At 45.9% G+C, this 14,947-nt stretch overlaps 1 protein-coding gene across 17 annotated transcripts in view; it reads right to left on the bottom strand.

Annotated features, from left to right (window-relative positions):
* The window catches only part of LOC129815762 (dedicator of cytokinesis protein 3-like), a 400,044-nt gene that overhangs the window by 199,232 nt on the left and 185,865 nt on the right, over positions 1-14,947 (bottom strand). For all 17 annotated transcript variants that reach the window (XM_055869857.1, XM_055869854.1, XM_055869856.1 and 14 more), the window contains exon 5: positions 1,155-1,251. In XM_055869857.1, coding sequence (XP_055725832.1) covers positions 1,155-1,251 — 97 coding nt within the window. The remainder of the gene's footprint in view (positions 1-1,154; positions 1,252-14,947) is intronic.

The raw sequence follows: 14,947 nt of genomic DNA, 5'->3' as shown, positions 1-14,947 counted from the left end.
ATTAAACTACCAACGGGACATTAAAAACTGTAACATCTTATGCTTCACGAAGAACGACGACAACATCAACATACAGCTGGCTGGTTATATGATGTACCGACAGGATAGAACAGCGGCGTCTGGTAAGACAAGGGGCGGCGGTATATGTATTTTTGTAACCAACAGCTGTTGCAAGATATCTAATGTTGCGCGCTATTGCTCGCCTGAGGTAGAGTATCTCATGATAAGCTGTAGACCATACTACCTACCGAGAGAGTTTTCATCTGTATTCCTTGTATCGGTTTACATACCACCACAGTCAGCGTCTGGCACTAAGACAGCATTGAATGAGCTGTATTCCGTCATAAGCAAACAAGAAAACGCTCACCCAGAGGCGGCGCTCCTAGTAGCCGGGGACTATAATGCAGGGAAACATCACATTTCTATTGGCATGTTAAATGTGCAACCAGAGGAAAAATAACTAGAAATTCTTGAGGGAAACCCGTTTCAGTCTTCAAGAGATTTGAGACTGGGACAGAGGTTCACCTTCCAGCAGGACAATAACCCTAAGCATACTGCTAAAGCAACACTCAAGTGATTTAAGGGGAAACATTTAAATGTCTTGGAATGGCCTAGTCAAAGCCCTCAATCCAATTGAGAATCTGTGGAATGACTTCAAGATTGCTGTACACCAGCGGAACCCATCCAACTTGAAGGAGCTGGAGCAGATTTGCATCCACGAATGGGAAAAAATCCCAGTGGCTAGATGTGCCAAGATTATAGAGAAAACCCCCAAGAGACTTGCTTTATACTTACCACATGGGTCCTTTTTTCAATAATAGTGAAATCAGACATTTTTGCTGAGTACCTTATTGTCTACCATTTTATAGGAGTAGATAAAACATGGTGGATCTTTGAGTAGATAAAAAAAAGTTTGATATACCTCTACTGGTATGCCATCCAGGAATCATATCATAGAACCGTATATACAGCATTTTAGAGTATGATACGAACATGTCTTGTTAATCCTGGATCTCCATAGTGACATGCTACACACTCAAGATTACACAAATTAGACGCAGCAACGCACCTCACGTTAATAAATACAATAATATAATATTATTATTACTCTGTTATGAAATAGTGGGACAAGATGCGAGTTGTACTGTACTCACCACGTAAAGCTGCTTCCATAGCAAGGCCCATTCCTGCAGAGTGGAGGTCACCTCCGTCACTATGGGGTCTTCTACTGGTACCACAGTCTCATACTGCCTGTACACAGAGGGGAAAAATATATTTGAATAAGCATTATGATTAACCGCAAAGTAGAGCTCTGCTACCCGAACCGAGCCCGACAGACCCTGACAATATACATTGGGTTAGGGCCAGGTAGGGCCTTTTTTTTAAATTAATAACTCAGGTACGGGTAGGGCTCGGGTATCACTAAATTGATCACTAACAATTTGAAGCGGAGCCATTTGTTCGTGCGCAACAGTACAGACATATCTGGAAAATTCTGGGACAAGGAGAGCTCACCTTCAAGGAGTGAATGGGAGTCAATACAGCACTAGCTCAAAAACCCAACATTAGCATGTATTTCGTCAACAACAAATACAATATTATAAATATTTTCCAGAGATGTGAGACAATTAATTTGCTATCTGTAATAGTGTATAGCTTTGGAATCGTGACATAATGTACTTTAGAGGAAAATAAGCCCATTTCTCGACTCTTACCCTGACATTGAGAAGAGATTGCCTAACAAACGTGTTATGCAGCATGACCATGTGGATGTGATTGCTGGTTGGGGAATTATACCTTCATCTATTCACCGCCCAATGGGATTCCTATCTCTTTCTTTATCTACTGTCTCTGGCAGAGCAGCCAAACCCTATATCTGTCACTCCCTTAGTTCCATTACCAAGGCAGTATTAGTTATGTGTTTCATGTGCAGATGAGACTCTTGTTTTGAATCGTTCCATATTTCTTGTGTTATTAAACTCCCCCCCCCCCCCAAATGCCGCTCAACTCCCAGCGTCTCCGATACAGAATACTGCCTCGCACAAATGGAAGCAACAGGGAATCAGACATCTCCCAGACGGTCGACGAACAGGGATACCTACTTTGTCAGCACCACAACCAGCTGGCACAACTGGTGACGGCTATGGAGGATGTTTGAGAGGCGTTGTCTTCAACAAGCAGAGGATACTCTACCACCAGTCGACCCAGTGAGCCAGAACACCAGTCTATTCAGCAGTCCCCCAGGTCAGAAATGCACATTTGTCTCTCCCGGACAAATATGACGGAACCGCATCTAAATGCCATGGCTTCCTACTCCAGTGCTCCCTTTTACACCAGATTTTGCGCACCAGATGGGAGCTTCCACCATTGAGAGGTCCAAGGTTGCCACGGGCATTTCACATCCGACTGGCTTCGTATGCGAGGTTATGGCTGTGTTCAGAGGTATTTTCGATCATCCACCGGAGGACAGAGAGGAGGGAGAGTGCCTATTCCAATTACGGCAGGATGACCTTCTGGACAGTAGCAGCATCCAGCGGATGGAATGAGACAGCTCTCTGTACGCTATTCAGAAGAGGACTGCGAGAGGAGGGCCAGACGGAACTGGCACGTCGAGACAACAACCTCTCCTTGGATGCACTCATCGCGATGGCCATCCATTTAGATAACCTACTTCGGGAGTGTCGGTACACTCATCGCTTCTCCCTTTACTTTTATTATTCTCTGAACATCTCCTCATAGCCACTCTCCTCTACGTTTCCGCTTCAAGCCCTGATAATTGGCCACTAGGATCCTGGAACCATCACACACATCACCTCACCACTCACCCTCACCATGGAGTTGATTCATAAGGAAAGCATTCCCTTATTCATCATTAGTGCACCAGCTCACAAGATAATCTTTGGGCCTCCCATGGCTCCAACGACATAACCCCACCATCTCATGGTCGAGGATGATAATCACGGACAGGTCACCCGAATGCTGGAGGACTGGTGGTCTGGGACGTAGATGTGTACATTTGCCAGGCTCTGGAGAAGGAACCTGCCTGAGTGCATCTACGAGGATATCCACGAGGATAAGGGATAGGTTGCTGACCTGGGCGCACACAGCTGTCGTCGCTGGACATCCAGGGATCACCCGTACTATTCAATCTCTCTCCGAGAAGTATTAGTGGCCCACCTAGGCGCAGAACATTATTCGCTACGTCAACTCCTGTTCTGTGTGTGCCCAAACTAAATCCCCCCAGCACGCTCCAGCAGGGAAACTCCATCCTCCTTGCCTCAACGTCCCTGGTCTCATCTATCCATTGATTTTGTCACTGATCTCCCCGCCTCTGACGGTTTCACCATCATTTTGGTGGCTGTGGATAGTTGATCTAAATCCATTCGTTTTTGATCCCTTTCTCTGGTCTCCCTACTGCCCTCCAGGTCGCTGAGGCACTGTTCCAGCAGGTCTTCCGGCATTATGGCCTTTCAAAGGCCATCGTCTCTGACCATTGCCCCCAATTCACATCACTGGTATGGAGAGCCTTCATGGAGAGGCTTGGGGTCACGGTCAGCCTCACTTCCGGGTATATGCCTCAGTCTAATGGGCAGTCGGGGAGGATGAACCAGGAGCTGGGAGGTCCCTGAGGAGCCACAACCAGACCCGGCAGGGGGAGTGGGCCCGATTCCTTCCCTGGGCAGAATTCATTACGCCACTCTTCCACTGAGCTGACTCCCAGTGTGTTCTGAGTTATCAGCCTGCCCTGGCTCCTTGGATCCCGGGCCAGACCAAAGCTCCTGTGGTGGATGAGTGCTTCAGGCACGCAGAAGAAGTGTGGAGCGATGCCCACGTGAGACTCAAACGCACTGTCCACAATCAGAAGGAGCAGGAGGATCGCCACCGCTGGGAGGCTCCTGTGTTCCAACCTGGTGATCGTGTCTGGCTCTCCACCAGGAACCTCCCACTCCACTTGCCCTGCAAGAAGCTGAGCCCCTGGTTTGTGGGGCTGTTCAAGGTTCTCCGGAGGGTCAACGAGGTGACGTATAGATTACAGCTCCCCAGTGACTACCACATCTCACCTTCCTTTCATGTCTCCCTTCTCAGGCAGTTGGTTCCTGGTCCCCTGGCTGAGGCTGTCCCCCATGACACCCCTCCACCTCCCCTGGACATCAAAGGAGGTCCCTCCTATGCCGTCAGATACCTACTGGACGCTTGACGTCGTGGGGGTCGGCTCCAGTCACTCCCTTAGTTCCATTCCCCAGCGCAGTATTAGTTATGTGTTTCATGTCCAGAAGCTACTCTTGTCTTCTATTATTAAACTCACCCCCTGCACTTGCTTCTAGACTCCCGGCGTCTCCCTTACAGAGTGACAGACAGATAGGAGCAGCTAATAAACGGATGAAGTTATTTCGTGTTTCGGGCAGGGCAAGGCCTTAAATTTGGTCCCGCTTATGCCGTCAGATGCCTACTCCCGACGTCGTGGGGGTTGTCTCCAGTACCTGGTGGACTGGGAGGGGTATGGTCCAGAGGAGCAGTGTTGGGTTTCGGTGGAGGACATTCTGGATCCCAACATCACCCGTGATTTCCACCTTCGCCGTCCCCCTGGCCGGCATCATCCTGCGGTGTTGGGGTGGAGGGGTACTGTCACGTCTACACCCACCTCTCCGGCTTTCGAAGTTGCCGGTTTACTAATCACTGGCTCTAATAACCATCATTACGGACACCTGGCACCATCGTTACGCGCACAATCGCCTCATCATGAGACACACCTGGACTCCATAAGTTCACTGATTACCTCCCCTTTATCTGTCACTCCCTTAGTTCCATTCTCTAGGCAGTAGTAGTTATGTGTTTCATGTTGTCGTGTCTTTGCGTCCAGACGCTACTCTTGCCTTGTATTATTAAACTCACCCCCAGCACCTGCTTCTCTACTGCCAGTGTCTCCGTTACAGAGTGACAGACCGATAGTAAATCCATTAGCTGCTCCTAACGGAGGAAGTTATTTATGACTTCGGGTTTCGGGCAGGGCAAGGCCTTTAATTTGGCAGAAGCAATCGGCCTGGGTACGATAGGCCCTGAACGTCGCAAGTAAGGGTAGGGCTCGGAATAAAAATGTATTACTGTGCAGGGCTTTACCGCACATCATCAACATTGTGAACATTGTTTGTGTGTGTGAGTGTGGGTAAGCCTTCAGATATTTGACATGCTGTAAATGTATTACTATCTATCCCCAGCAAACTGTATATTACCATATAAATGTCCCTCCTAAATCATTCAGAAGCCAGATGGTTTAAAAATCTGTTTTGCAAACTTTAAAACCAAACTGCAATTACACAGGTCTTACAGTCCTAATACGCCTGACACTAACCAAGCTCCGTCATAGCTTAAATCTACCCTCTCTCAAAAACACTCTCAACTTCTCCCCTCTCCCCTCTCCCTCATCTCCATCCTCTCCTCTCCTCCCTCCCTTTACCTTTGTCCCTCCCTCTACCTCTCCTTTAGCCTCCCAATGCATCCCTCCCCATCCTTCCTCTCTCCCTATATCCCACCCTCTCTCATCCCCTTACTGATACATATATCATGGTCCTCAACCCAAGGCCACCTGATTCCACCGACGTTAGCTCCTGATTCCATGGACGTTAGTTCCTGATTCCACCGACGTTAGTTCCTGATTCCACCGACGTTAGTTCCTGATTCCACCGACGTTAGTTCCTGATTCCACGGACGTTAGTTCCTGATTCCACGGACGTTAGTTCCTGATTCCACCGACGTTAGTTCCTGATTCCACCGACGTTAGTTCCTGATTCCACGGACGTTAGTTCCTGATTCCACGGACGTTAGTTCCTGATTCCACGGACGTTAGTTCCTTATTCCACCGGAGTTAGTTTCTGATTCCACCGACGTTAGTTTCTGATTCCACCGACGTTAGTTCCTGATTCCACCGACGTTAGTTCCTGATTCCACCGACGTTAGTTCCTGATTTCACCGACGTTGGTTCCTGATTTCACCGACGTTAGTTCCTGATTCCACCGACGTTGGTTCCTGATTCCACCGACGTTAGTTCCTGATTCCACCGACGTTAGTTCCTGATTCCACCGACGTTAGTTCCTGATTCCACCGACGTTAATTCCTGATTCCCCCGACGTTAGTTCCTGATTCCACCGACGTTAGTTCCTGATTCCACCGACGTTAGTTCCTGATTCCACCGGCGTTAGTGCCTGATTCCACCAACGTTAGTTCCTGATTCCACCGACGTTAGTTCCTGATTCAACCGACAAATACATATGAAAGTATGGACACAGACACACACACAGATACATAAACATACACACAAACGCAAGCAAGGACACACGCACGCACATACAAACACATACAAAGGCTTGCATAAAGACCCAAGTAGAGATCCACATCTGTAACAAACACATCTGTAAAAGACCTAAAGTGGCTCTAGAGTTCCAGCTCTCCATCTCCCCGCTGTCTTTTCCACTCTGTCTTTACATGCACCTGTATCTCCGTCTTTACATATAACTGTATCTCTGTCTTTACATGTACCTGTATCTCTGTCTTTACATATACCTGTATCTCTGTCTTTACACGTACCTGTGTTTACATACACCTTAGCCAAATATATTTGAACTCAGTTTTTCACAATTCCTGACATTTAATCCTAGTAAAAATTCCCTGTTTTAGGTCAGTTAGGATTCCCACTTTATTTTAAGAATGTGAAATGTCAGAATAATAGTAGAGAATTATTTATTTCAGCTTTCATTTCTTTCATTACATTCCCCGTGGGTCAAAAGTTTGCATACACTCAATTAGTATTTGGTAGCATTGTCTTTAAATTGTTTAACTTGGTCAAACATTTTGGATAGCCTTCCACAAGCTTCCCACAATAAGTTGGGTGAATTTTGGCCCATTCCTCCTAACAGAGCTGGTGTAACTGAGTAAGGTTTGTAGGCCTCCTTGCTCGCACAAGCTTTTTCAGTTCTGCCCACAAATTTTCTATAGGATTGAGGTCAGGGCTTTGTGATGACCACTGCAATACCTTGACTTTGTTGTCCTTAAGCCAATTTGCCACAACTTTGGAGGTATGCTTGGGGTCATTGTCTATTTGGAAGACCCATTTGCGACCAAGCTTTAAATTAATCACTGATATCTGGAGATGTTGCTTCAAAATATCCACATAATTTCCTTTCTTCATGATGCCATCTATTTTGTGAAGTGCACTTGTCCCTCCTGCAGCAAAGCACCCCCACAACATGATGCTGCCACCCCCGTGCTTCACGGTTGGGATGGTGTTCTTCGGCTTACAAGCCTCCCCCTTTTTCCTCCAAACATAACGATGGTCATTATGGCCAAACAGTTCTATTTTTGTTTCATCAGACAAGAGGTCATTTCTCCAAAAGTACGATCTTTGTCCCCATGTGCAGTTGCATACCGTAGACTGGCTTTTTTTTAATGGCGGTTTTGGAGCGGTGCCTTCTTCCTTGCTGAGCGGCCTTTGAGGTTATGTTGATAAAGGACTCTTTTTACTGTGGATATAGATACTTTTGTACCTGTTTCCTCCAGCATCTTCACAAGGTCTTTTGCTGTTGTTCTGGGATTGATTTGCACTCTTTGCACCAAAGTACGTTCATCTCTAGGAGACAGAACGCGTCTCCTTCCTGAGCGGTATGACGGCTGCGTCGTCTCATGGTGTTTATACTTGCGTACTATTGTTTGTACAGATGAACGTGGTACCTTCAGGCGTTTGGAAATTGCTCCCAAGGGTGAACCATACTTGTGGAGGTCTCCAATTTTTTCTGAGGTCTTGGCTGATTTTTTTAGATTTTCCCACGATGTCAAGCAAAGAGGCACTGAGTTTGAAGGTAGGCCTTGAAATACATCCACAAGTGCACCTCCAATTGACTCAAGTTATGTCAATAAGCCTATCAGAAGCTTCTAAAGCCATGACATCATTTTATGGAATTTTCCAAGCTGTTTAAAGGCGAAGTCAACTTAGTGTATGTAAACTTCTGACCCACTGGAATTGTGATACAGTGAATTATAAGTGAAATAATCTGTCTGTAATCAATTGTTGGAAAAGTCCTTACCGACTTGGCAAAGTAGTTATAGTTATAGTTTGTTAACAAGAAATGTGTGGAGTGGTTGAAAAATGAGTTTTAATGACTCCAACCTAAGTGTATGTAAACTTCCGACTTCAACTGTATACCTGTATCTTTGTGTGTCCCAAATGGCACCCTGTCCCTCTATAGGAGCCAGCAGCATACCACCCTGCATACCACTGCTAGCTTGCTTCTGAAGCTAAGCAGGGTTGGTCCTGGTCAGTCCCTGGATGGGAGACCAGATGCTGCTGGAAGTGGTGTTGGAGGGCCAGTAGGTGGCACTCTTTCCTCTGGTCTAAAAAAAATAAATATCCCAATGCCCCAGGGCAGTGACAATGCCCTGTGTAGGGTGCTGTCTTTTGGATGGGACGTTAAGCGGGTGTCCTGACTCTCTGAGGTCATTAAAAATCCCATGGCACTTATTGTAAGAGTAGGGGTGTTAACCCCGGTGTCCTGGCTAAATTCCCAATCTGGCACTCAAACCATCAAGGTCACCTAATAATCCCCAGTTTACAATTGGCTCGTTCATCCCCCTCCTCTCCCCTGTAACTATTCCCCAGGTTGTCGCTGCAAATGAGAACGTGTTCTCAGTCAACTTACCTGGTAAAATAATGGTTAAAATAAATAAAATAGGGCACTACCTTTGACCAGGGCTCTGTTAGTGCCCTATAAAGGGAATAGAGTGCCATTTGGGATGCATTCAATTCTTTCCAATTTCTCCCCACTGGCCCTCTAATGGTGTGTGTGTGTGTGTGTGTGTGTGTGTGTGTGTGTGTGTGTGTGTGTGTGTGTGTGTGTGTGTGTGTGTGTGTGTGTGTGTGTGTGTGTGTGAGTGTGTCATTTTATGTCTCTTTATAGTTAACTTTTCTCACTATCGAGTAGCAATATGGTAAAAAATTATGAGGAGCAAAACATTTTCCCCTCTATTATTGTATTGTATTATATTGTATTATATTGTATTGTGTTGTATTGTATGGTATTATATTGTATTATATTGTATTGTATTGTATTGTATGGTATTGTATTGTATTATGTTATATTGTATTATATTGTATTGTATGGTATTATATTGTATTCTATTGTATTCTATTGTCTTATATTGTACTGTATTGTATTGTATTATATATTGGTGGTGTTTCATCCAAAAGACGTCTCACATCAATCACCAGAGCACTGCTCCAATGTTAAATCTAATCTGTCCCAAAGATATGGATCGGTCCAACGCACATTCACATACAGTCCCTATAGATCACTGTGTAAATAGATTATTTATGGTGCACTTCAAAAAAAAGATGACATCACGAGGAAGAAAATGATGTGGATATATTGAAGCAACATCTCAAGACATCAGTCAGGAAGTTAAAGCTTGGTCGCAAATGGGTCTTCCAAATGACCCCAAGCATACTTCCAAAGTTGTGGCAAAACGGCTTAAGGACAACAAAGCCCTGACCTCAATCCTATGGCAAATTTGTGGGCAGAACTGAGAACGCTTGTGCGAGCAAGGAGGCCTACAAACCTGACTAGGTTACACCAGCTCTGTCAGGAGGAATTGGCCAAAATTCACCCAACTTATTGTGGGAAGCTTGTGGAAGGCTACCTGAATTGTTTGACCGAAGTTAAACAATGTAAAGGCAATGCTACCAAATACTAATTGAGTGTATGTAAACTTCTGATCCACGGGGAATGTGATGAAAGAAATAAAAGCTGAAAGTCATTCTCTCTACTATTATTCTGACATTTCACATTCTTAAAATAAAGTGGTGATCCCAACTGACCTAAAACAGGGAATTTTTACTAGGATTAAATGTCAGGAATTGTGAAAAACTGAGTTTAAATGTATTTGGCTAAGGTGTATGTAAACTTCCGACTTCAACTGTAACATGTAGTGCATTGCCCTAGTGGTCCATAATGCACTGCTGTGTCTCTCTAGGCCAGGGAGATGATGGAGGGACAATTACAGCTGACATAGCTGTTAGAAGCTGCTTCCCAAAATGGCAACAGATTAATGTTCTAGTACACTGTTTTAGACTCATGGGTCTCTGAGCAAAACTAGTGTACTATATAGGGAATAGTGTGTAAGTTGTGATGCTGACATACTGTAGGTTTCTGGATAAATGCACTGATCTAGGTTCAAAAACTGGTCGGATGGAGAGACAGGGCTAGGTACACATCGCTATACCCCACCCGTAAAGAAAAATGTACGGTAGGCTGTAGTATTTGTCTCCGTCTGAGATGTACGGTAGGCTGTAGTATCTGGCTCCGTCTGAGATGTACGGTAGGCTACAGTATCTGGCTCCGTCTGAGATGTACGGTAGGCTACAGTATCTGGCTCCGTCTGAGATGTACGGTAGGCTGTAGTATCTGGCTCCGTCTGAGATGTACGGTAGGCTACAGTATCTGGCTCCGTTTGAGATGTACGGTAGGCTACAGTATCTGGCTCTGTCTGTGATGTACGGTAGGCTGCAGTATCTGGCTCTGTCTGAGATGTACGGTAGGCTACAGTATCTGGCTCTGTCTGAGATGTACGGTAGGCTGCAGTATCTGGCTCTGTCTGAGATGTACGGTAGGCTACAGTATCTGGCTCTGTCTGAGATGTACGGTAGGCTACAGTATCTGGCTCCGTCTGAGATGTACGGTAGGCTACAGTATCTGGCTCCGTCTGAGATGTACGGTAGGCTGTAGTATCTGGCTCCGTCTGAGATGTACGGTAGGCTACAGTATCTGGCTCCGTCTGAGATGTACGGTAGGCTGTAGTATATTTCTCTGTCTGAGATGTACGGTAGACTGTAGTATCTGGCTCCGTCTGAGATGTACGGTAGGCTACAGTATCTGGCTCCGTCTGAGATGTACGGTAGGCTACAGTATCTGGCTCCGTCTGAGATGTACGGTAGGCTGTAGTATCTGGCTCCGTCTGAGATGTACGGTAGGCTACAGTATCTGGCTCCGTCTGAGATGTACGGTAGGCTGTAGTATATTTCTCTGTCTGAGATGTACGGTAGACTGTAGTATCTGGCTCCGTCTGAGATGTACGGTAGGCTGTAGTATATGGCTCCGTCTGAGATGTACGGTAGGCTACAGTATCTGGCTCCGTTTGAGATGTACGGTAGGCTACAGTATCTGGCTCTGTCTGGGATGTACGGTAGGCTGTAGTATATGCCTCTGTCTGAGATGTACGGTAGAATGTAGTATATGCCTCTGTCTGAGATGTACGGTAGGCTACAGTATCTGGCTCCGTCTGAGATGTACGGTAGGCTGTAGTATTTGTCTCCGTCTGAAACATGCTCTGATGCTCTGAAGTCTCTGGCTGTCTGACTGCAGTATAGGCAGACAGCGGTTCGGGGAAAACATTTTTTTTTCTTTCCCATCAATATTTATGAGAAAACAGCACCTCCGTCACTCAAACCCAGAGAGAAAGCCTGTGTCCTAAATGGCACCATATTCCCTATGTAGTGCTACATTTATTAACGGCGCCCTATGGTCCCTGGTCAAAATAAGTGCACTAAATAGGGGAGAAAGAACCATTTAGGACACAACCAAAGACAGAGAGAAAGTGACAATAAAATATATATATCCTGTCTGTGTGTCAGTCCCAATGGGACCCTGCTCCTGAGGACCTGTGAATATCAACACCAGGGACAACTGTCAGAGAGGATAGACACTGTTCTGGTTCACTGTTGGTTTAGCTTTAAAGTTGTATTTCCCTGTTTCCAGGGTTAAGTTTAGTTTATTAGGATCCCTGTTAGCTACTGCACATGAGGCTACAAATACTACTCTTCCTGGGGTCCACATAAAACATAAAAATACATGACAAAGTACAGAAACTTTATAGACAAGAACATTACATTCTAAATTTAAATATATATATATATATATAGGAGTTATATATTGGAAAGGCACCAAGAGACAACAAAAATATGATTTTTTAATTTTAATTTTAATATCCCCTTTATTTAACCAGGTAGGCCAGTTGAGAACAAGTTCTCATTTACAACTGCGACCTGGCCAAGATAAAGCAAAGCAGTTCTACAAAAACAACAACAACACAGAGTTACACATGGAATAAACAAACGTACAGTCAATAATACAATAGAAAAATCTATGTACAGTGTGTGCAAATGTAGAAGAGTAGGAAGGTAGGGCACTAAATAGGCCATAGAGGCGGAATAATTACAATTTAGCATTAACACTGGAGTGGTAGATGTGCAGATGATGATGTGCAAGTAGAGATACTGGGGTGTAAAAGAGCAAGAAGCTAAATAACAATATGGGGATGAGGTAGTTGGATGTGCTATTTACAGATTGGCTGTGTACAGGTGCAGTGATCGGTAAGCTGCTCTGACAGCTGATGCTTAATGTTAGAGAGGGAGATATAAGACTTCAGCTTCAGTGATTTAAAGACTATTCAAAAATAGATATTAATATTGTTATATCCAATACAGTTCAATTAGATCTTTAGAAAGACGAGATGCTCTGTGATACAATATGTTTTTGATTTGTTTGTTTTTTAAGCCAAACATGCTTTTTGCCTGAATAACCTCTGGTAACAGAGCCTTCCATGATGACATGGCTCTATACATAACTTGAATAACCTCTGGTAACAGAGCCTTCCATGATGACATGGCTCTATACATAACCTGAATAACCTCTGGTAACAGAGCCTTCCATGATGACATGGCTCTATACATAACCTGAATAACCTCTGGTAACAGAGCCTTCCATGATGACATGGCTGTATACATAACCTGAAAAACCTCTGGTAACAGAGCCTTCCATGATGACATGGCTCTGTACATAACCTGAATAACCTCTGGTAACAGAGCCTTCCATGATGACATGGCTCTGTAACATAACCTGAATAACCTCTGGTAACAGAGCCTTCCATGATGACATGGCTCTATACATAACCTGAATAACCTCTGGTAACAGAGCCTTCCATGATGACATGGCTCTATACATAACCTGAATAACCTCATTCCATGATGACATGGCTCTACTGTGTGTCTGGTGTGGTTGGAAGTGTACGCAAATAGATTATACAAGTGGTTAGAAGAGAAGCAGACAATTTCTCCTCAACCGTCAACCAGGAAAGACTGTCATGCATGTTGTTGATGTTGGTTGTGTGTGCAGTTAAGGGTAAGGTGTGCTGCTCTGTTAAGGGTAAGGTGTGCTGCTCTGTTAAGGGTAAGGTGTGCTGCTCTGTTAAGGGTAAGGTGTGCTGCTCTGTTAAGGGCAAGGTGTGCTGCTCTGTTAAGGGCAAGGTGTGCTGCTCTGTTAAGGGCAAGGTGTGCTGCTCTGTTAAGGGCAAGGTGTGCTGCTCTGTTAAGGGCAAGGTGTGCTGCTCTGTTAAGGGCAAGGTGTGCTGCTCTGTTAAGGGCAAGGTGTGCTGCTCTGTTAAGGGCAAGGTGTGCTGCTCTGTTAAGGGCAAGGTGTGCTGCTCTGTTAAGGGCAAGGTGTGCTGCTCTGTTAAGGGCAAGGTGTGCTGCTCTGTTAAGGGTAAGGTGTGCTGCTCTGTTAAGGGTAAGGTGTGCTGCTCTGTTAAGGGTAAGGTGTGCTGCTCTGTTAAGGGCAAGGTGTGCTGCTCTGTTAAGGGCAAGGTGTGCTGCTCTGTTAAGGGTAAGGTGTGCTGCTCTGTTAAGGGCAAGGTGTGCTGCTCAGTTAAGGGCAAGGCGTGCTGCTCTGTTAAGGGTAAGGTGTGCTGCTCTGTTAAGGGCAAGGTGTGCTGCTCTGTTAAGGGCAAGGTGTGCTGCTCTGTTAAGGGTAAGGTGTGCTGCTCTGTTAAGGGCAAGGCGTGCTGCTCAGTTAAGGGCAAGGTGTGCTGCTCTGTTAAGGGCAAGGTGTGCTGCTCTGTTAAGGGCAAGGTGTGCTGCTCTGTTAAGGGCAAGGTGTGCTGCTCTGTTAAGGGCAAGGTGTGCTGCTCTGTTAAGGGCAAGGTGTGCTGCTCTGTTAAGGGCAAGGTGTGTGCAGTTAAGGGTAAGGTGTGCTGCTCTGTTAAGGGCAAGGTGTGCAGTTAAGGGTAAGGTGTGCTGCTCAGTTAAGGGTAAGGTGTGCTGCTCTGTTAAGGGCAAGGTGTGCTGCTCTGTTAAGGGCAAGGTGTGCTGCTCTGTTAAGGGCAAGGTGTGTGCAGTTAAGGGTAAGGTGTGCTGCTCTGTTAAGGGCAAGGTGTGCAGTTAAGGGTAAGGTGTGCTGCTCAGTTAAGGGTAAGGTGTGCTGCTCTGTTAAGGGCAAGGTGTGCTGCTCTGTTAAGGGTAAGGTGTGCTGCTCTGTTAAGGGCAAGGTGTGCTGCTCTGTTAAGGGCAAGGTGTGCTGCTCTGTTAAGGGCAAGGCGTGCTGCTCTGTTAAGGGCAAGGTGTGCTGCTCTGTTAAAGGCAAGGTGTGCTGCTCAGTTAAGGGCAAGGTGTGCTGCTCTGTTAAGGGCAAGGCGTGCTGCTCTGTTAAGGGCAAGGTGTGCTGTGCAGTTAAGGGCAAGGCGTGCTGCTCTGTTAAGGGCAAGGTGTGCTGCTCTGTTAAGGGCAAGGTGTGCTGCTCTGTTAAGGGCAAGGCGTGCTGCTCTGTTAAGGGCAAGGTGTGCTGCTCTGTTAAGGGTAAGGTGTGCTGCTCTGTTAAGGGCAAGGTGTGCTGCTCTGTTAAGGGTAAGGTGTGCTGCTCTGTTAAGGGCAAGGTGTGCTGCTCTGTTAAGGGCAAGGTGTGCTGCTCTGTTAAGGGCAAGGTGTGCTGCTCTGTTAAGGGCAAGGTGTGCTGCTCTGTTAAGGGCAAAGCGTGCTGCTCTGTTAAAGGCAAGGTGTGCTGCTCTGTTAAGGGCAAGGTGTGCTGCTCTGTTAAGGGCAAGGTGTGCTGCTCTGTTAAGGGCAAGGCGTGCTGCT

This window comes from Salvelinus fontinalis, chromosome 18 (assembly GCF_029448725.1).
Source record: "Salvelinus fontinalis isolate EN_2023a chromosome 18, ASM2944872v1, whole genome shotgun sequence".
Lineage (NCBI taxonomy): Eukaryota > Metazoa > Chordata > Actinopteri > Salmoniformes > Salmonidae > Salvelinus > Salvelinus fontinalis.
Note: the sequence above shows the minus strand (reverse complement) of the source record. Positions and strands in the feature narration are given on the sequence as shown.